The sequence below is a fragment of the Pecten maximus genome, chromosome 4 (genome assembly GCF_902652985.1).
Source record: "Pecten maximus chromosome 4, xPecMax1.1, whole genome shotgun sequence".
Taxonomy (NCBI): Eukaryota; Metazoa; Mollusca; class Bivalvia; order Pectinida; family Pectinidae; genus Pecten; species Pecten maximus.
Window position 1 is genome coordinate 39,569,268 of NC_047018.1, and position 22,839 is coordinate 39,592,106.

Below are 22,839 nucleotides of genomic sequence, written 5' to 3' on the forward strand. Positions count from 1 at the left end.
GAACCCCTCACTTTGGATTCGCCACATACAGTAAGCGGTGATATCAATCGATCTGTAGCAATATCAGACCCAGGTAAAAACCTATTGTTTTGGTTTTTGCTTCGAAGATTTTACATCCCAGACGTAAAAGTTTAATTGTCTAGTCGCTTAATTATGCTTTTAAAACCCCATTACGTTTTGCCTGCTGCTGACTCTAAAAATAACATTTAATTTTACCCACAATTCTTAGTCGACTTCCTGTTGGGGAAAAACCACACGAGGCAGAATCAACAACAACACAGTTCTGAACATGACAAAACCCCGACATAACATTACCGTTTAAGGTAATATTTAACTGTTTTTTGACATTTGAACCATCAAAATTACACTATTTGTTGATAAATGTCTAAAACTTAAAGAAATACGCGATGACTTTCGTGAAAATCGGAGCATTTCTATTTTTTGTCCCGATTGTTCTATTCGAATAACCGAAAAATACGACTTTTCCAACCCAATTAAACGAATTTTTTTAACATGATTTAAGAGAAAATGGTTTTGGTTTTTGAAATTTTACCCAATTAAACGAAATACCCGATTAAGCGTTACCCGATTAAGTGGAATGCACTGTATTTAAAAAATTAGCCAATACTGTATTACCATATACTTTTGTAATAAGCCCAGGGGGCAAGCATAAATTGGACTCAAGTAGAATGGTGGGCTTATTGCAGGACAATCATATAGCATTACTTCTTAGCTTCATTTAAGATATATCATGGGCTTATCACTGAATAAATATGGTAATGTTTCCGTAACAAAAGGTGAGGAATAGTAACTTCTATGATGTATTGTCAAAATATATATACAAGGGCTGATAAAGAATCTGTAACCATATTTAAATATGTGTTAGAGATATGCCTGATCATTTCCTTACCTGCTAATTTTTAGGCAATAAAAGGCCAGGTATGGACAGTAACACGCTCCTTAATGGGATCGTGCTGTCGTGTGTCGTGCTGTTGTCGTTCCTAAATGTTTTGCGGAATCTAATTGTTAGCATCGTAACTTATTATCACACTCCAGACAGCGAGCATATTGGATTGTAGCAATTTCCTTTCCTTATTATTTGGCAACAATCTTTTGCATGTAGACCGTTTTCTGATAATATGTTTTTTACTGCTTCCTTATCTGAATGGTATCTTGTAGATTTTACGAAAATAATCATCTTTCTCATCATCATGCATAGCATCTTTCAGATTCACGATACACCTTTAAAGTAATCCAGTGATAAAAATAAGAGAATACACAAAACAAATCTTAATCTTAATAAAACCTTTTTCTTCAGTGTCTCTTTAAATATTTAGTTTTCACATTGAATTGACCTTTGAAGTGTCTCGTTAAACCCCATTCAACAAAGGATACAAACGGGGTCTGTCCATTTGAAGAAGCTTCTGAGCATATCTGCAAAACTGTTAAAGATATATAACTTCAGAAAACTTTCAAGTGGTGTGCTAGTTCCTTTTGCTGTGGAGCAGTTTATGACTCTGAATAATTTATATTTGTGTAAGGTCAACCATATATATAATTTTGGTAAAAGGAATTTATTGTATTAAATACCTGGTCATCTTACATTTTCAGCTTCGTTCATTAATATTTTCTATATTAATCTCTGCAAACAGAAATAACATGTATTATTGCCGTTAAAATCCATATTGTTTTTCAATTTCCCTATTTGGCAAAAAAACATAATTTGATTTACTTACCTACAACCTAAGTGTGAGCGTTGCTGGCTTTGTGTTATCGGATCAGAGATTTTCCATGTACTGGTTATAAATATATTAAGCAACATTTCAAATTGTAAAAATAAATATATAATGTATAATTGTGTTCAAAATGTGTTCCCCGATATTGAGATTTTTTTTTTTTAAGCTCCTGGGGTGATGAATGATTTCAAAAAGGGGAGATAACTTTTGTTGAAATCTTCTTATTGATTTAGCACTTAATATTGAAAATCTTGTAATAAAATGAGGCTAATAGGAGAAGAAACATGTCAAGGTTGTTTTCTTGCAAATTTAAATTATTTACATTTGCATCAATGATAATCAAAATGCAGGTTACTTTACGCAAGATCAAGAGAAGAGGAAACTTACCAATAAATTGATTAATTTGAGGAAAAATTATGTAGAAAATATCATTTCAAATGTTAGTAGATTAAAGTTGACCAGAGTCAGCATTAGGGTATAACAAAGGTTTTACTTGTGAAATTTTACATTGTATTTTACAAAGCTTATATATCCTATAAATTAAGCATATAATTTCACTACTTTTTTCTAGTGTTTTATATGTCCTAATTATAAATCTTAATTAATTAAGCTTGATTTTTTTTTTTTATAGTTTTACATACATTGTATACTTTTTCATACTGTATTTTACAGCTTGTATATATCTGTATTATTAATAATGTATTTTATAGATCATACTGTATATCTATCATAGTTTTCTTATATAAACCTTTTATATTGTAAAGCTAGCTATTTATTTTTTATATATATATTTTACCTAGCATTTTTACCTGATACATTGTAATCTATAGATTTTGAATTTCATTTGAAGCTACTTTTTATAAGTTTATTAACTTTTTCCTTGTATCGACTACCAGCAACTCATTTACTTGATAAATAAGCTAATTAGCCTCTGATGCTTTCTGGAGATGCTAAGCTTTTTAATTGTTAGTTTTTAGTCATTCAAGTTATAGTAAGCATATAAGCCCTTACAGATGTCATAGCCAGTTGACCAAATAAACCCCTCCCTCCTGATTCATAAAGCCAATATCAAGGAATGAAATAGACAGTTGGGCAAATGACCAACCACCCACCCAACCCTCTGTCTTACTATATAGAGAGTTACGGCCCTTGTCATTTGACATATACAGAGTTATGGCCCTTGCCAAACTAGATCAGAGTTATGACCCTATAGTTTTGGCTCTTGATGCACTATATACAGAGTTATTGCCCCTGCCATGCTACATGAAGAGTTATGGCTCTTGCTATGCTACACTACATAGGCTCTTGTCACATTAAATATAGAGTTATGGCCCTTGCCAAACTAGATAAGAGTAATGACCCTATAGTTTTAGCTCTTGATGTACTATATACAGAGTTATTACCCCTGCCACGCTACATGAAGAGTTATGGCTCTTTATGCTACAATACATACAGAGTTATGGTTCTTGTCACATTAAATACAGAGTTATGGCCCTTGTCACACACATTATAGAGTTGTGGCCCTTGTCGCACACATTAATCGTCCAATTTTGTTATGAAGTTTATTCTATAAAGGGATAAAATTACTTTGTCTCTGTTATCATTACCAAGCTCATGTTTTTCATTTTAAGCTAGGTAGCTTTTTCCTCATTATAAGTTACTTTTAATTGTTAATTATGTTTGATGGTAGTCGAAAATGTGTTAAACGTTTTTATTAGGTTTTTGATAGTGGCACTTGTAGAGTTATATTGCACGATTTTTCATCTTGTTTGAATTGTAATTAACATAACATAATTATATTAATACATAAGATCTAGTATGCTGTGAACCATGAGCAAAACACCAGTAAATTTATAAAAAGCAATTCTTCATGGTGACATACCAGTGACCATTGCTACCATGCTTAATAACCTATAAGAACAAAATAAATATGTAAGTTAATTGAAACATAATTGACAGACAAGATTTAGGAATACATTAGAGAAAGATACTCAACTTTTAAATTGCACATAACGTATACAGTGACCCTCTATATGTTTGTGTTGTGTATATATATTATATATTGTATAATAAATATATGATGTATATATATCTTACAAAGACACAAATCATTATTCACCGGTATGTGACAAGTTATATTCAATCACTTATATTTTGTGGAAATGAATTGATAGTTATTTCACAATTCAAATACTGCACAAATAGGCTGAAGCATGATTTGATAGGTAGTTTGAAATAGAATGATAACCAATGATGTATATATATAATGTAAACAATGAATTATTTTTATGCAGGTTTAATTATTCCAAATCAATAAAGTTTATTGTCATTGTTTGTAACTCTTAAGGTCAAGGTTATGATAGTAACAATGTTCAAGTAAATGACCTTTGACATATATATATGTCTTTTACCTAAAATACAAAATAAAAAAAATCATGTGAATAGGACTTTTGGGCAACATCTTTTTACCACTAGCTTGAAATTACCTCCCTTGTATCTTATAAAAAAACTGGTGGTCTTTCATTAATGTGAATAAAAAGTGTTTGTGGACCATGACTCTTCCATCATGTTCCATTTATTTATTTGAATTTTAAAAGCCTGCAAAAATGCCATTGACTTGTATGTAAATGATGCAGTGAATTCATACATATGATTTTTCCCTAAATAACCCAGGCAGTTAAAATTGAAATTGCTGTTTTTAAAAATCTGAATTTCAAAGTTCATGAAGACTGAAATCAATTTGTTTGTAGCTGCATTCAAGTTTTTCAGATTCAGCTAAATTTATATTATACCCAGTAATTAACTAGTTCTTTAAAATACAAATTAGACACTGGCTGATCAATCAATTTTATACATGCAGTTAAGTTAAAATACTTTAGACATCAAAAACAATTTTTCTGAAATTTTAATTGTGAAAATAAATGCAGGAGATGTAGATTCCTCTTAGCTATGGATATATATACATTTAAGTATTTTATTTATTTCACATTTTGAGGAGATTCACTCTCAGCTTTGATTGCGTTGGTATAATTTATTTACTTGGCAATATTTTTGCATGCTTTTATTATCATGTCTACACGTACAGAACTGAAAATATCAGAAAATTTTCCTCAATGTTACTCCAAGGATGTAGATACATGTAAAGAAGTATAGGACCAGGATTGAGAATTTTCAGTTTGTTTTTACTTAAACTGATCATAACATCAAACATATAAGTAGTAAAGTTGGTTGAAAGTAAGTTCTTAATTGGTCAAGAGATCGTTTTACTGCATAAAATCTTTAGTGGTGATCATATCTCAAAAACTTATTTAGCCTTGCATATAAACTTTTCACAAAAAAAGTTTTCACAAAATGTAAGTGGTTAAATATTTCAACTTAAAAAAGTAAAGCATCCTGCAATATTTGCCCATATGACAATAGAATTTGTTTATTTGAATTAATTTTGTCTCTTTCTGTTGAATGTATAGGGTAAATCTGAGTTTATCGGACGGTCAACCACAAAGCCACTGGTGAAGAAGAGTAATGAAAAGTACGAGACCCCTAAATTTCCTCCGCGCTTGGAGTGGTGGGATGTCCATAGAGGGCCTGACCGTGCTGGAGAACTGTTAGCGACCTTTGAACTCTTACAGGTAAGATTCCTGTACTTTAGGAATGTGTGAGTTATACAAGAAAGCATTTGAATGTAATCAGTTTACATTTTCTAGCATGATATTTATCAAAGAAATAAAAAAGGAAACTTCCTGTGAGTAGAAGCAATTTATTTGCATTTAATAGTAGAAATATATTATGAATAGCCGACTTTTTTGTTAGCAGTGTCAAGCTTTAAATAGACTTGCATGAAGTAAATTGATCCATTCTCTGTATAAAGAGATTTGCATGTCCTAGTCATAAAATAGCTCATTCTGTCATAAGTGAGAATTTCAGAAGTTGAATAAGCCTTGACTATTTCCCTGAAATTTACAAAAATATTTTAATCAAAAGTTTTATTGTCCAAAAGTAAAAAACTGTTTACCCATTGCTAGAAATATTATCTCCCTTACATCAAAAGTTATCTCCCTTGCATATGAAGTTATCTCCCCTTTCATTGGTCATTTTTTTAGTATTAAGAGTTGAAACAATAGGATTATAAATTTCATAGATTTTATCGGGATAAACATGTTTTTTTTTGCATTTATGTGGATACGCTAATTACTTTTGTCAGACTGTTTATTAATTAACCATACTTGGTATAGTATATTATGTGATTCGTTTGACATTTTACAGCAATGATTATTTAGATCTTTGCTGTAATTTTATAATTTGGTTTAACCATGATTGCTCTGCTATTTGCTATGGCATATTTTCTTTGCTATTTTCTAGCATTTGTTTTCTGAATAATGGTCCAGCATCTGCTTTTTCATATGATATGGCCTAGCAATGCTAATTGCATTGTACTCTGCTATGATCTAACCTTAATTTCTTTAACTGTGGTCTAGCATTCTTTAATCAATTGCATAAAATTTGCTATATTCTAGCATTGGCATTCTGTGATATTTGATAAAGTGCCATGTAGCACTTCTTGTTATGTCTGTTATGGTGTAGCATTCTTTGCTATTCTGTCTTCCGGTGTAGCATTCTTGCTGTGCTGTTTACTATGGTGTAGCATTCTTTGCTATTCTGTCTGCTGTGGTGTAGCTTTCTTTGCTATTCTGTCTGCTGTGGTTTAGCATTGTGCTATTCTGTCTGCTATGGTGAATCATTCTTGCTATCCAGTCTTTCAGTGTAGCAATCTTTGTTGTCCTTTCTGCTGTGGTGTATTTGTAGCCTTCTTTGCTATTCTGTCTGCTATTGTGTAGCAATCCTTGCTACTGTGCTATGGTCATTTTGAAATGATAAAGTCTAGTATTTTTTGTGTTTTATACGATGTGGTATTGCATTATTTAATGTTCTACCAGCTTTTGTGGTCAAACACAGATTTACTCGGAATATCCTAACCCTGTGTTGCTTAATACTAAATAACTTACAGTTAGCCTGAAAGTATTGTTGATTACCGTAGCTTCTTCGTTTTTTTCATGGCAGTGTTTCTTGTATGCTGTAAATTGTATCAGGTTGATAGGAAGTTAATAGTTGTCATGATTTCAAATTAGTTGGTAAAATGTGTTAACTAGGTGATTTGTAGTAACATGACTTGTGGCTGACTCTTCCTTGTTTTAATTCCATCAAATCAGACTGTAAGTACAACTACCCCTCCCTCCCCCATATCACAATATAAATCACATATATACCACACAAATTAAAATTTTAAGAAAACAAATTGTCCTTTGCTTCAAAAATGTGTAGTTGAAACAAATAAAAATCCTGCAAATGTTATGCTTTCACAAGATTATTCACTCAGATATACTGTATAATCAAAAATGTTTGTGTAAGCCTCGTAACAGAACCAAACATAATAGTTGTCTCCTTTATATATCAATTATCTCCCCTACCATATATAAATGATCTTCCTACCTATAGAGATTATCTCCCTTATCATATTAAAGTTATCTTCCCCTACAACCAGAACTTATCTCCCCTACCATATAGAAATTATCTTCCCTACTTATAGAAATTATCTCCCTTATCATATTAAAGTTACCTTGCCTTACATGCAGAACTTATCTCCCCTACCTTTAGAACTTATCTCCCTTACGTATAGAAATTATCACCTTTACCTATAGAAATAATCTCCCTTATCACATTAAAATGATCTTCCCTTACATACAAAACTTATCTCCTCTACCACATAAATATTATCTCCCCTACCTATAGAAATTATCTCCCTTATCATATTAAAGTTATCTTGCCGTACATACAGAAATTATCTCCAATATCGGATAGAAATTATCACCTCTACCTGTAGAAATTATCTCCCCTACCTATATAGATTGTCTCCTCTACAATAAAGAAATTATCTCCCCTACCTATATAGATTGTCTCCTCTACAATAAAGAAATTATCTCCCCTACCTATAGAAATTGTCTCCCCTACAATAAAGAAATTATCTCCCCTACCTATAGAAATTGTCTCCCCTGCAATAAAGAAATTATCTCCCCTACAATAAAGAAATTATCTCCCCTACCTATAGAAATTGTCTCCCCTACAATAAAGAAATTATCTCCCCTACCTATAGAAATTGTCTCCTCTACCATATAGAAATTAACTCCTCTGCCTATAAGAAATTATTTCCCCTACCTATAGAATTTATCTCCCCACCCAATATTACATTCATGTTCAGTCAATGACCTTGACCCTTTGAATGTGCATCCTATGCTAAAACACTGCTTGTCAAATTATGATATGACCTTGTTAGGCTAAATATTGTGGTGTGGTCAGGTCTGGTCTTATGTGGTCAAGCTTTAAGTGAATGTATACATAGATATGCTGTTGATATATATGCACTCATGTGTAGTAAGGTATGGGTCACTAAGTAATTCAAAGGTCACAAAGATCTAAAGGTCAAATAATAATTTTTAATTAGGTCACCGTATATTTTAAGTGTCATTGAATATTTCAAAGGAATAATTTGGTCTATAATAGAAATATCTGAAGGTCATTCAAAAATCTGAAGGTAATAAAATGTTTAAAAATAAATCAACCTTTATGATATGATGTTCATTGAATTTATTAAGGATTCAGTTGAAGTTAAGACTTTCCAGCATGTGACCCTTGTGTGAAGTATTATGCCTGATATGTTGATTGGATGTTGTCATGTTTTTAATTTGGTTTGGTGTTACTTGCTTGGAATACTGTGTAAGTTCTATCACAAAATGGTTAAATTTGTCTTCTGAAAACCTAGACAATACCTCAGTGAAGTATTCAGTGTTTGAATTGAAAATGATGTTCCTTACCAAAAATTTCACAAGGCTAATTGGTACCCGAGTCTAGAACATTGATAATAAGAGGTATCTTCATCATCTTTGTGGAGAATGAAAGAGTTCGTAGGTTGTATTTCCTAAATATTATCGAAATAAGATTTAAAATACACAATTTCTGAAAGTTCTGAATGTAAATAGTTTCAAGACAAACAGTGAAACAAGGATAACAGCAGAGTTATTATCAAGTTAAGATAAAGTACACCAGGGTTCTGAAGTTATGCAATATTTTGTAACTAAATGCTTGTAAATCTTGACGAAGTTTTCCTAATTATAGATACAGAATATATATTGATATTATGTTTATGTTGTAAAAACAATTCATACATGTGTCTGTGTTGCTGCGATACTCTTGTGTGCACCCTCTTTAAGGGGCGTGGCTTTCATCCCGTGTGTAGTAACGTGTCCTCCCCGTTGTAGTTACCCTTCGAGGAGGCAGACCTTCGAGAGGCTCATCTCACCCCGCCTCATGCCAGGAAATTGCCACTGGTATCATAAGCCTACTATATCTCCTCCCATATTTTTGCTACTTTTTTAATACTTTTTTTATTTGTATTTTATTTAAATCTTGGCTGTTTGTGCTTCATACATAGCTCTTAACATTTCCATATCTACTGCTTACTAATTTATAATTTACATACAGGAATATATTTTGTACCCAAAAAATTGTGCAACTGTGGATTTTTTAATTTTTAAAAAAAAATTTTTTTTTTATAATTTGCATGATACTTGTAAAATATAGTAATATGGTAATATGGTAATACCTGAAAGGTGGAAGCAAAACTTTTCAACAGCTTGACATAGGTTTGGAAATGCAAATGTATTTTAAACACAGATAGTGCGAGAGATGTATTATTCAACTTTTTACCTACTACATAATTATCTCCCTTTGACTAGACCTTTGATGAATACTGACTTTTGCATTTTTTATTTCAAATTGAAAATATATTCCCTATTTCTGAAAATCATACTGTTGCATGATACAACTGAATTTTAGAAAGGTCGATCGATCTCTAAGTTGCACTAGGTAGTATCCGCAAAAATCAAATCGTAGAATTTTTTAGTAATTTATAGAATAATTCCAGTTATCGACACAAGCAGACTATTCGCAGGTGTTGAATCTTCTGATAAGAAATTGAAAAAAACATTTGTCAGATATGGTAAACATTGAAAGCTTACCGAGTATCTACTAGATAAATTAGTGGGTCAGCCATTTAATGATACCGATATATCTGCACACATTCGGCACTCATATGCACACTGAAAAACAAACTAACAACACCTTGCTCACTTTTTTGCACATCTACATGAAATAAAACTGAAAGTCAGATGTACGGTATACTTCTAAAGACTTTATGTCAAATTTTGAGTAAAGGTTCCAAACAGATGGGATAAAACGAAAAATTGGTAGCATTTAGATTTTCCTGTCTCATGCACAAGAAATTACCTAGTTTCTTGTTTTCTCTATTTGTCTTAAAAATGACTAAATTTGCATACTAACAGTACAATATGTAATATATAGGACGTCATTATTATCCTTCAGATGCACTTGAAACTATATTATGAAGGCCCCTCAGGTTATCTGTGAAAATGGTCTACTTTCAAAGACACTTTAGTGATGACAGGGTTTACCTTTGCATGGATCTGAAGAATCAAGCGATACAATATTTCCTATAAATGTTAAAGCTGAGGCTATTAATTACAGGACAAAGTAGGCAATAAGGTGTTTACTAAATAGAAACTTCAAAGCTGTTCTATAACTTACCAATTGAAGGAAAAAGTAGGCCATAAGAAGCTTATTAAGTAGAAACTTCATGTGCACAGCTGTTATATAACTTACCAATTGAAGGGAAAAGTAGGCCATAAAGAGATTATTAAATAGAAACTTCACAGCTGTTATATAACTTACCAATTGAAGGTAAAAGTAGGCCATAAGAAGCTTATTAGATAGAAACTTCACAGCTGTTATATAACTTACCAATTGAAGGGAAAAGTAGGCCATAAAGAGATTATTAAATAGAAACTTCACAGCTGCTTGCTGCATCAATTTTCAATTAATTCCTGGGGCCTCAAATCAAATCTAAAATAATCCTTTCCACCTATACACCTATATATACCCAACATCTTATTCTACAATCCATTGAATTTAATGCAGACAGGGGTTGATAAGAAAAAAAAAAGATAAATAAAAGTCAAAATTAATTTTGAATTATTTTAGAATTTTTTTAAAAATTTACTGCTGTAAAACAGTTAGAAGAAAAAAATATACTTTTGTTATATGTTATTCTCCTTATTTTATATTGTTTGCTAAAAAACTTTGTTTAACATTCCATCTCATCGTGAATTGATAATGCACAATTAAATAACAGTATCACCATGTTTTATTGCATGTAAAATATCATAAACCTAGCATTCAAGTTCAGCATACCAAAAAAAAAATTTCGTTTTTCTTTCCTTCTATCATTCATTCTGCCATGTGCTGTAATTATTCAAATGTGTCTTACGTTTGTCTGGTAATGATTATTTGTGAATCATGTTTATTTTTCTCTAAAAACATCTTCTAGAGAACCGTATGACCTAAGGTCAAGATATCTGACCTGTATCTTGTTTGATAAAAGGCCATCAAATTTGTTTGAATAAATGACCTTGACTTTTTCAAAGTCATTTGTCAAAAGTTCCTGTGATTCATACATTTAAGGCCTATAATTTAAATTTAATTAAAAGGAGTCAAACAATTGGGTTATTGCTGACTGATGTCAGAATGTATGAAATTTGTATTATCTAATCACTTCTTATGAACAATAAGGCAACATGTTATGAAATTTTGTCGTATAAGTTGTCAAGCTGATCATTTTGAATAATTCACCTTGACCAAGGTCAAAGGGATCAAAATTTATATTTTATATATATATTTTATCTGAATGTTCAGGTTTGTTAGGTCAAAATGTAATTTTATCATGATTGGCTGATGCTAGCATTCTGGATTCAAATATATTTAGCTAGGTTTAGTCAGTACATGTGAACAATGCAGGCCCAATGGGTCTCTTGTTTGGATAAAGAATTGCAGCACAAAAGCTTGTTGGGGATATCAGTCTTCCATTTTAAGGATACTTACAGCAATACATTCTTTTTTGTATGCTTCTGCATACACTTTTTTTCTTTTTACATTTTATTTTTTTCACATTTAATTTCTTTTTTTCTTTTATAAAATTTTTATACAAAAAAAATCAATTTTCAAAAGGTTCATGTCTCAAATGTTATCAGTTTTGTAAATATAAATAAAAATACTCAACATTTCACCAGATAAAAAATTTAAGTACTTTTGTATATTATTTCACTTTTTTTTTTCGATTTAAATATAAGTAAACCTTTAAAATGAAACTAAGACATTCTAGCATGGCTTACAGTAATCATAATTCTATGCCTTTTTTTTCTATATTTTTTTTTAAATGATATGTGTTTCGATTGTTCCATTAGTTGGCAGCTTTTGGTGATATGTCCGGGCAGGATTTACCTCCCCTTGAACTTCCAGCTGCAGCAGACAAAGATCGCGGGCCAATTATGCCTGTACCCAAGGGCATTCGGCCAGTTCTCAGCAAGCATCGCATAGAGGTAAGGCTATCATCATCATCATCATCATCATCATCATCACATAGATGAGAGGTTATACCATCAACGTCATTCAGCCATTTCTCAGCAAGTATCTAAACCTTAATTTCAACTCGCAATTGTTAAAATGATGACAAAGTACAAACAAAACATGAAGATTTGTTAAAGGAAGACCAGGTGTTCAGGAAGGGTAAGTATCCTCCGTCTCATCGATGTTAGAGGTTAATGTTTGTCTGTGTAGGTGCTGTTCTGGGGTGTACGGGACCTGAAGCGTGTTCAGCTGACCTCGGTTGACAAGCCTCGTATTGACATTGAGTGTGCGGGACAAGTCCTTCAGTCCTCCATCATACAGACCTGCAAGAAAAACCCCAATTTCAATGTCCCTGTCAAATTCTTTGATGTGGTAAGTGTTGAAAACATCAGGTATCAGATTAGAAGAAAAAAATATTGTCATGATAAAGCTAAAAGATGTCTGTTAATCAGAGACTCGATGACAAATATGGCCACATGTTTGTGTGAAGTCTACCTTGTTTGGTGGTCAGTAGGTTCCTTTTTATAACATTGTTAATTATCCATCAAAAATATTCCATTTTGTTTTCTTGACGAATATGTATATATGTATGACAACATTATTATCTATACATCAGGATGTTCCTTAATGCAGGTGCTGACTTTTCTGATGTTTTCTTTTCTGTGTCACTTTAAATGTTAAATTGTTTTAATAAAATTCAGCTGGCATGTACAAAAAATTCAAAATGTAATTTCAGTAATAGAATAAAAATTTAGGTTTATTTCCTGTACCAAATGATTTCCTACACAGGAACTGCCAGAAAATGAGTTGTATTGTCCTCCAATCACGATTCGCTGTGTGGACTGTCGGAATTTTGGACGCTATGTCCTGGTTGGTACCCACGTTATCAATTCCCTACACAAGTTTATGTATGTACCTACAACCAAGAAAGCCAAATCCATCATCTCCAAGCTGTTTCCAGGTAAGGGACATAACTCACCTCAAAGGGAATGTAACTTATCTCACAAAGGGCATAATATTCATCTCACGGGGGACATAACTCTAGTCACAGGGGACATAACTCTAGTCACAGGGGACATAACTCTAGCACAGGGGACATAACTCTAGTCACAGGGGACATAACTCTTGTCACAGGGGACATAACTCTAGTCACAGGAGACAATCTTATCTCACGGGGGAGGGGGGGGGGGGGGGGGACGGGCATACCTCTTCTCAGAGGGGGTATGACTTTTGTCACTGGAGACCATTACTTATCTCACAAAGGGCATAACATTCATCTCGTAGAGGACATGACTCATCTTGCAGCGGACATAACGTTTGTAACAGAAAACACAATTTATCTCACAGGGCGGCATACCTCTTCTCAAAGAGGACATTACTTTTGCCACAGGGGACATATCTTATCTCACCTCTCACCAGAGACATGATTTATCTCACAGGGGGCATACCTCTTGTCATAGGAGGCATATCCTAGAAATCATTCAGAAAGGACAATAGGTATATTAAACATACATTGGACAGGTTTGTGTATGGGGTGATTGATCAAAGGTCAAGGACAAATTGGTTATCAGAGGTCTTACTTTCCGACACCATTTAAAAACAACAAAAAATTAAGATGTAGTAGCATTTGACATATCTTGGAGTGCAAATTTGCATATCAGCTTGGTCAATCAAAGGTCAAGGTTGGCTAATTTTAAATATGTCGCATGATAAAATTAATGACAAATTTTTTAGTGTTTTACCTATTCAATCTTTTCGTTATGTAGAGTTATCTGCCCTTAATTGTTATGTTATTTGCTTGTGAGAGTAGCATTGTGGATTTCTGAGAAAACAACGTAATATTCTCACACAAACTGATAACATAACAATTAATCCATGCTCACAAGAGCAGCTAACTCTGTATTTATGAAAAGATGGAATAGCGACACCTGGGAGTCAAGAAAGAGTAGGGGTATTGTGATCCTTGCTCACTTTCTCTACTGGGCAACGAAGGCTGGTGCTAACCTTGTTTTCGTTTTTACCACCTAGAGGGTGAAGGTTCCATCTCAGGTAGGACATGCATGTCCATATTTAACCTATACAATAGTGACTGATGGTCTGTCTCGCCTTCCAAAAACCTCTTGATAATCTCCAACTTCAAAATCCAAGGGTTCAAATGTCAATTTACCTTTATCATGACAAGATCAATGCTGTATACATGCTCCACCTTACAGAAGATATGAGGCCTAGTCTTTGTCACAGGATCATTTATACCTTCTGTGATACAGATGTTCAAATTATGGGAATATAAAGGTAAAATTGATTATCACAGAACTCGCTTTTAATCTCAAAAGCAAATATCAGCTTAGGCCAATTTTTTTTCTGTCTGTAACAACACAAATGACAGCTAGGTTTTTAATTTTTCAATGACTTGATCTGAGGATGCAGAGAGGATAAGTATGTAGCGAGAATGGGACCCTTGGATTTTGAAGGTGTAATATATACTACCTGTTACTTTAATGTGCTAAGCAGTATTGATATAGATACCAAATATATTTGAAAGGCAAATACATGTAATAAATTCATATTTCCACATTCGGCTTGAGAAAATTGTATTGAGCTATGTTACACACTTTGGATATAGATATATAAGCCTTTAACAAGGGTAGCTACTTAGAAGTTAGAAAAGAAAGAAAAAACAGATTTTTCCTCGGATGTCTGTCCTTCAGTAGGAACATGTATGTTCAGATTTGAATTAATTACACCATACATTCCCTGTTTTTGGCTAGGAAAGACGGACCATCAGGACATGTTCCCAATTATATATATAAATCCCAGATTTGATGCTGTAGTGCCTTCAAAGTCCCACTTTTGTAAGATTGTATATAATAGATATAATCTTATATTGCTTTATATATATATTCATATTTTTTCTGTGACCTACAAGGGTTTCATCGCTCTATAGTCTATGATCTGTGAAGTTTCCTTTCTGATCATTTCAAAATATTGTTACAGTACATGGCATGATGTAACTACATTATATAATAACATAATATTTTTACAATATAACAAAGCATGCATAAATAATAATGTAAGTATTAAGATGAACCAGATATCCAACTGCTCAGGGTGGTTGTGATTTCTGTCTGGTAAAGGTTAATGTTATATTTTGTTATATCATTAGATGATAATTAATCATGAAAAATATATCAATGATTATAACATAGATTAGGTAGTTAAAATTGATGTTTATTGTAAAAACTTCACATCGCTACAGCTAGATCAGGGATAAAATTTAATGAAGCCTTTGCTATTTGGAAGATTCGTTTTGGTGCCGTGACCAGGAAAATAACTTCCAGATTTATATAATAAATTTTCTACCAAAGTGATAAGATCTTTTAAGGATGGTGGTACCGATGATTGGTTGTTTAACGTCCTACCAACATAATCAGATTTTTTAAGGATGGTGGTACCCATGGTTGGTTCATATTGATAATATATGAGTATAAACTTTTATTGTATTTATCCTTTAAGCCCAAGGGGCCAACACGTAAACCATGATGGGAAGGGATTAGCATTAGGACATTATATTATGACATTTGCTATTGCTTTACTGAGCTGCAATAGACATCTTAGTTTATAGAGATTGTAGGAGTAATAACAGCTCAAGCTTAGATTTAGTATAGAAGCTGCCTTAGATTTGGCTTCCATTTTAAATCTTTTAAATAGTCTACAACTTGGTATGTCTCTCTATGATGTAGTTTATATAATATTGTTTGATCAAGATTGTACTTTTTTTTTTTTTTTTAAATATATTTACAAACAATCTCACCTTTCTGGCATGATCCCATGTTACATAACAATTTATTTTGTGAAAAATATAAAGAAATAATATATATGTTCATGTTCATATAACCACGTATTCACCTCATAAGAAGTCCAATAATTAATTTTTCTTTGTTTTCATGGTAAATACTCAAATGTGATTGGTCGAAAAATTCTTTTCATTCTTCTATAAAAGAAATTCCGAGAATGGCGCGAAAAATGTGACGTCACAACACGACAATTGACGTTGCGTATTGATTTGAGAAAAAGAATCCAGTAAAATTGTACATAAAACGTGTTTTAAATTAGAAAATCATTTTCAAAAATTAATTATCACTTATAATCCTATTATTGTGTAATGTATATGAAATATTTGCCAAATTTTTCATTAATTTTACAAATAGTTTCACGACTATTTAAGACAAGGTCAACATTGCTGTTTATAAAATATCCTTGTCAGAGCAATACAGACTTAATTTTTCAACGGATTTTAAATAATTATGAGTATACCCTAACAAGTTCATGTTTCAGGATGTCAAGGTCACTTGCTATTTATAGCAACACTTTTTTTGGATTTCAATCAAACTTCATACATCTGTCCAGTATGACATTATTACCACACACAAGTTGGTACCAAGGTCAAGGACAAGGTTATTGTTACTATTTATAGAATATCTTTGTCCTCACTCAAGTTACTGTTTTTAAAACAGATTTTGATCATACTTCATAAATTGGTCATGTATGAGAATAACTCAAACAAGATGGCCTCTGGACTTATTAATTACAGGATAATTCAGCAGGTACATAATAAAAATTATGAGGGGATTTGTAGCGCTTGTGATGCCTTCTTTTTTCTACTTTTCTCTAATTTTTTCTGTCAATCTTAACATATACTTTCTTTTCTTTCCCTGCTGATTTGTATTTTTGTCTTTATTTGAATCAGCTTTTTGGTTTAATCAGTAATTTAAATAGAGATCATTCATTATATATAAATCATTTAGTCTTGTTGAAGTGTTATCAACTTTTTTATTCTGATACAAACTGAAATTTGTCACTTAACCATTATCAATGAAAACAAAAACATATATGATCACTGCACTTTGGAAATAAAACTTCAATTTGGTTTTTAACTTGTAATACATTTTACAGGAAAGGATCCAGATGCGCCCAAGATCATCAGCGACGGACACGTGTCGGTGAAAGCAGATGATGTAGCTGTGACAATCGACGAACGTCTGCCACTAGTTCACAAGGAGCCACATATTAACATAGATACAGTAATTTTTTGTTTTTTTTCTTGTTTATGATAAACAGAAAAACATTAATCGAAGGAACAGCGGGAATTTAAGAACATATGATACTATAAAAGTTGTATATCATAAAGATAAGTATTTACAGAGACAATTCCTATCAAATGGTTTTGATATATTATGTTAACTGAATATGAAATTAATTTGGTTATAGTAAAGTTTGCATGATTAATTAATTTCACTTTATTTAATTGAATTAATTGATACAACAGATAATATATGCCTAATCGCAAACATGTTATCAGGTTATCATAATCTTCATAAAACTTTGATGCTCTAAAAAAAAAAAAAACAATTTCAATTTGTCATGTCATGTCATAATTGAATGATTGATGTTATGTAACTTCAAAGGGTTGATTGTCCTATGTTCTATAACTGTAACATGCCTGGATATGGCACAGCCAGGGAGAATGGGCCAGTCTTCATCATGCATTAATTATCATTGTTTATTTCATAATGTAACTCCATCTCTGTTTTCACCTTTGGTTTTATCCCTACTCGGGGCAGTTTGTGTTACTCAGCAGGAAGCTGAGGTCATAGACCATCCTGGACTCTCAAGATTGTGACCTTGGGCAAGATACTTTACTCCCAATATGTTCTTGAAGACATGTGATAAGCTTGCTGTGTGTTATTTAGTGAGGTAGCCACCAGCTACTACAAGTAGACCCTGCTTCAAAATGTCTCTGGCTTTTCATTGTTTATTCTTTATTGTCTATTGTTTATAAACAATGTAAACAAGCTTTTTATCTATTTTTTATTTCTTTGATTTAGGCTGCTGAAAAGAAAGAAAAGAAAACGGCAGAAAACAAGAAAAGGAAGAAGAGCTCAACAGAGGATGAGGACGACCTTGACCTTGAAAGTCTGGACTGGTGGAGCAAATATTTTGCTTCAGTAGACACCTTGATCATGGTAAGGTATCCTGTAGCTAGCCCAGGGGTCTGAAGGGGAGAGATAGTATTGGTAGGCTGACTTATTTCTACCCCAGGGGTCTGAAGGGGAGAGATAGTATAGGTAGGCTGACTTATTTCTACCCCAGGGGTCTGAAGGGGAGAGATAGTATAGGTAGGGTGAATTTTCCCTGTCCCAAGGGCTCTGTTGGGGATAAATTACTGGTATTTAGGGAGGGTGACTTTTCCTTGTACCCAGGGCTCTGTAGGGGATAAATTACTGGTATTTAGGGAGGGTGACTTTTCCTTGTACCCAGGGCTCTGTAGGGGATAAATTACTGGTATTTAGGGATGGTGACATTTCCTTGTACCCAGGGCTCTGTAGGGGATAAATTACTGGTATTTAGGGAGGGCATCCTATCCCTACCCCGAGGCAAGAGTTCATCCTTGGTTCATGGGGTTCATTTGGAAGTCTTAGGAAAAGGTTATTGAGATACAAATTGTAAAGTGTGCCTATATGGTAAAGTTTAGGCCACAAGAATCGAAAGTGTCTTGTTAAACTGGTTCAAGGGTTGCATAGGGAATTCCTAAATAACTGTTCAAGGGTTACAATGGGGACAACCTACCTAACTGTTCAAGGGTAACAAAGAGGACAATCTACCTAACTGTTCAAGGGTTATAAAGAGGACATTCTGCCTAACTATGCAAAGATTACAAAGAGAAAGTCTTAACTATATAATAGTATATTGTTCAAGGGTTACAAACAGGACAATTTGCCTACCAACTTACGAAACTGTTCATGGTTTATGAAGGAATGTTCTAGCCAAATGTTTCTGTGTTAAAAAGATGTATAGTGTTAATCTGTTTCAAGTTTTTCAAATGGTTTCTATATATGACATTCTGTTTAGCTTTTTTTTGTCATTGAAAATTCACCGCTTTTCACACTAGTATTACATCCCAACATGAGCGTGACCTTGCCCTATGACCTTTACTTGATATTGTGGGCTGACTGTGAACTCATTCTTTTTGAATGTTTTGTCTTCTAAAAGTAACTCATGTATGGGCTTTTTGAATTTGATTTGATTTGTTTAGAAGTCCTAGAAATAGAAATACGGTGGCATGGCGTCTGTCCATCTTTTGGATGATTTGATGTTGATGAAAACAGATTGATACTGCTGTTGTAACTATTGGGCCTTTTGCGGTATAAATTACCATTAGGGCATATTCTCAAAATAAGCAAGTTGTCCGTGAACTATTGAACTATGAAATTATTTAGTCACTTAAGGGCATATGCCATCTTAATTAATTACAGTGACCAGAATCTTCCTTTCAAGAGAGTTCCGCTATGTTGTAAATATTGTATGTATTTATCAATAGCTATTAAATTGTTGACAATTAAAGTAAAAGGTAACAAAATTAATTGATGTCATTCTTTTGAATAACTAGATAACAGTAATCAATTTATCAAAGGGAGATAACAAAAAAGGCACATTGTCTAAGGTAGCATATAGCCTTAAAGAGAAACAATTTTTAACTCATGTCACAGGTTTTATGAATGTAGCTTAAATTTTCAAGAGAATATAAGCCAATTACATAGAGGTTTATTGTGTCATCATCTTAAAGTAGTGTCTTAAGGGAGATAACTCCAAAACAAACACCACCACCGTAATTCATTATTAAGGACATACTGCAGATTAACCACAGTCAATATTCTGTTGATTGTAGCGCGATGTAATGATATAATGTATAGTACAAATTCTTCGATAAACATAACTGGTAGTTGCGAAATTTTGAGGGCATCAATAGGACAGGATGCATGGTCTTTGTGATTTTGGATTTTTTGTTTTTGACAAAACAGGATTTCTGGATTTCACCTATTAATGCATTCTTCATAACCAAACCATCAAAAAAGAAATTTTGTAATGTAGGATATTGCTGTTTATAATACAAGAGACTTGAAGAAATAAATGACCAAACTCATATGCAAGTTATTTGCAAAATAAATAAATTGAAAACATTTTGAAAGTTTCAGGTTTTCACCAAGCTTCCAAGTGACTAAGATTTCAAGTGAATCAGATTGGTTTTTAAGATCCTGCAAAAGTTTTTTTTGCATTTAGATATAGGGTTTGCTTTAGAGAGATTAAAAGCAGGCTAAGCTTTATTTCTACCACAATACCCTGTGTTATTCAACTCTCAGACCATCAGTTAATCATTACAGCTGTTGATTAACAATCTGTTTATACCACACGTGGTATAAACTCTGTACGCATTTTGATTGGCTAACACGGTGAACTTTGACCCAAGCTGCAATTGTTATTGACGTCATCAATAATCTAATGACGTCACGTCACCGGTACACTTTATTTGCATACGCGAAATTTTACTTGACCACGTTTCCCTTTGATTCAAACCGATATTATTGTGGTAGAAACAGGTCACACGACTCGAAATTGTTGTTGGATATGGAATTTGATTCACACAAGCAAGTTATTTTTTAAAAGTTAAAGCTAAAGCTTGTGTCTTTTGTAACTTTTAAAAAATAACTTACTCGTGTGAAATAAATTCCATATCCAATAACCACTCGTGGTGTAACCTCTATTTATTCAATAAAATCTTCTTGAAATGAAAATCACAGCTTTGCTTATACAGATTTTTTTCCCAGGTAATAATTATGCACTTTACATTTCCACATTCAATACCATTCTGCATTGATGGTTTTGGTGACCAATAGTGAATTGTTTAAGCATTGCTCGGTTAACAGAACGATTGACATAGCTCTAAGTTTAGGGTCCAGAATAATGAAATCTGGCCATGGTGAAATGTTTAGTTATGTGTTTGTCCAAACCTTTATTTGACCAGTTGTCAAATTGTCAGCTTTAACCTGAACCAAACGAAAAAACTTCATATTTTGTAACGAGTTTTATGTTATAGTTTTCTCAGTTTTTTCTTATATTTTCATTCCTAGCTTTCAATGTTTAAAAAAACCCTTCTCCAAAGAAACTCCATGGAAAATTCCTAGATTCATTCCAAACTTATATCTTAGATATTTTTGTTAGTTAATTTTTTTAATTTTTTTTTTTCATGGATTTTTTTTTATACACCAACAATGAAATAGATAATTACCAAAATGCCAGCACTTATTATGAACAACTTAGTCTGTGTTTACTTTTGTTGCTTTTGAAATTTATTTTGGGTCATGTGATCACAACCTGCCTCTGTATCGCTACAGGATCCAGCCTCATCAACCAATCAGGTAAAGCCTTACAAATTACCACGGTAACAGTTACCATGGTTCCTATTTTTTTTTTTAAATACTTTAGATTTCTATCTATCAGTTTGTTCGCAACTATTTTATAAATATATGTCATGACATGCATCCGTCTTTTCCAAAGTCGTATATATATTTTTTTTTTTTGTATTTCACCCTAAAATTACGGCTATAAATTTATTTTTACAATTTCTCAAATTTCCTCTTTTCTATTTGTAATCTAATTTGTGCCTTTTTGCAAAGTTTCTGCCCTGATATATGAATGTCTGCTAAGGCACTACTCCGCCCTTAGGCCCTGAAATTCTTCTCCTGTGTTAATATATTATTTTTTTTGCAAATTAATTCATAGATATTGTTTTATAATTTCTATCTTTTCATTTCAAATTTATGAATATTTATTGTATAAGATGTGCATGTATGTGGGAGCTCACAAGAACAAGACATTTGAAATAAAAATATGAGAATTTTGAAGCCACAAGAATTTGTACCTGTACGGCTTATATATACAGTAAAACCTGGATATAACGAACTCACAGGGACCATGCAATTTTTTTCGCTATTTGCAAATTTCGTAATATGCATTTCAACATTCAGAGGTGATGCATCATAGCATATAGTGCTGCTTATCCGTGTACATATCAATCGGAAAATATTATATATATGTGTTTGTAACAAATCAAATAAACATGTGTATATCACTGTTAAATATTAATTTTATTTATTTTGATTATTTGAAAAAAATATCAATACACAAATTCCATTTCACAATCTATATACAAAGTTACGTTTATGTAACGGTAGGCCTATTACCAATGCGCACAAGTCATGCGCATATAAGTCATTTCGTGAAAAAATTGGTAATCTTACACGGAAAGGTCTTTTTCGCGATATTGTTTTGGAAGAATGATTGTAAGGCTGCCAAACTGTAAAACAACTCATATGGCACGCCCTCCTGTGCTTGGAGGCTTAATTGAACATTGACAAATTTTCCAATGCATCAACACAAGTCGGAAACGGGTGCAAGTCAACGTCATCACAGTCTGATTCCTGTCTACTTTCGCCAGTATCGCTAGACTTAACACATTCAACAATATCGTCAACCGTATCACCACGCTCTGTCACAACTTCACGGTCAATGTTTATGTAATCCAACATGGACACATCACTTGATAACATTTGTCGTAACTGTGCGAGCGGGATATCATCGTCGTTGTGTATACTTATAGGTACTTATTAAATCACCCGTCACGGGCCTCCTACTTTTCGGATCATGGCCTTACGGACACACCCGAGAAGTGCCGATT

The 22,839-nt window shown here is 32.8% G+C and overlaps 1 protein-coding gene across 1 annotated transcript in view; it reads left to right on the forward strand.

Annotated features, from left to right (window-relative positions):
• Positions 1–22,839, forward strand: part of LOC117326536 (otoferlin-like) — a 141,860-nt gene that overhangs the window by 41,988 nt on the left and 77,033 nt on the right. The window contains exons 22-29 of the mRNA XM_033883291.1: positions 5,204–5,365; positions 12,104–12,238; positions 12,477–12,638; positions 13,056–13,227; positions 14,295–14,315; positions 17,220–17,347; positions 18,152–18,289; positions 21,497–21,520. Of these exons, the coding sequence (XP_033739182.1) occupies positions 5,204–5,365; positions 12,104–12,238; positions 12,477–12,638; positions 13,056–13,227; positions 14,295–14,315; positions 17,220–17,347; positions 18,152–18,289; positions 21,497–21,520 (942 nt within the window). The remainder of the gene's footprint in view (positions 1–5,203; positions 5,366–12,103; positions 12,239–12,476; positions 12,639–13,055; positions 13,228–14,294; positions 14,316–17,219; positions 17,348–18,151; positions 18,290–21,496; positions 21,521–22,839) is intronic.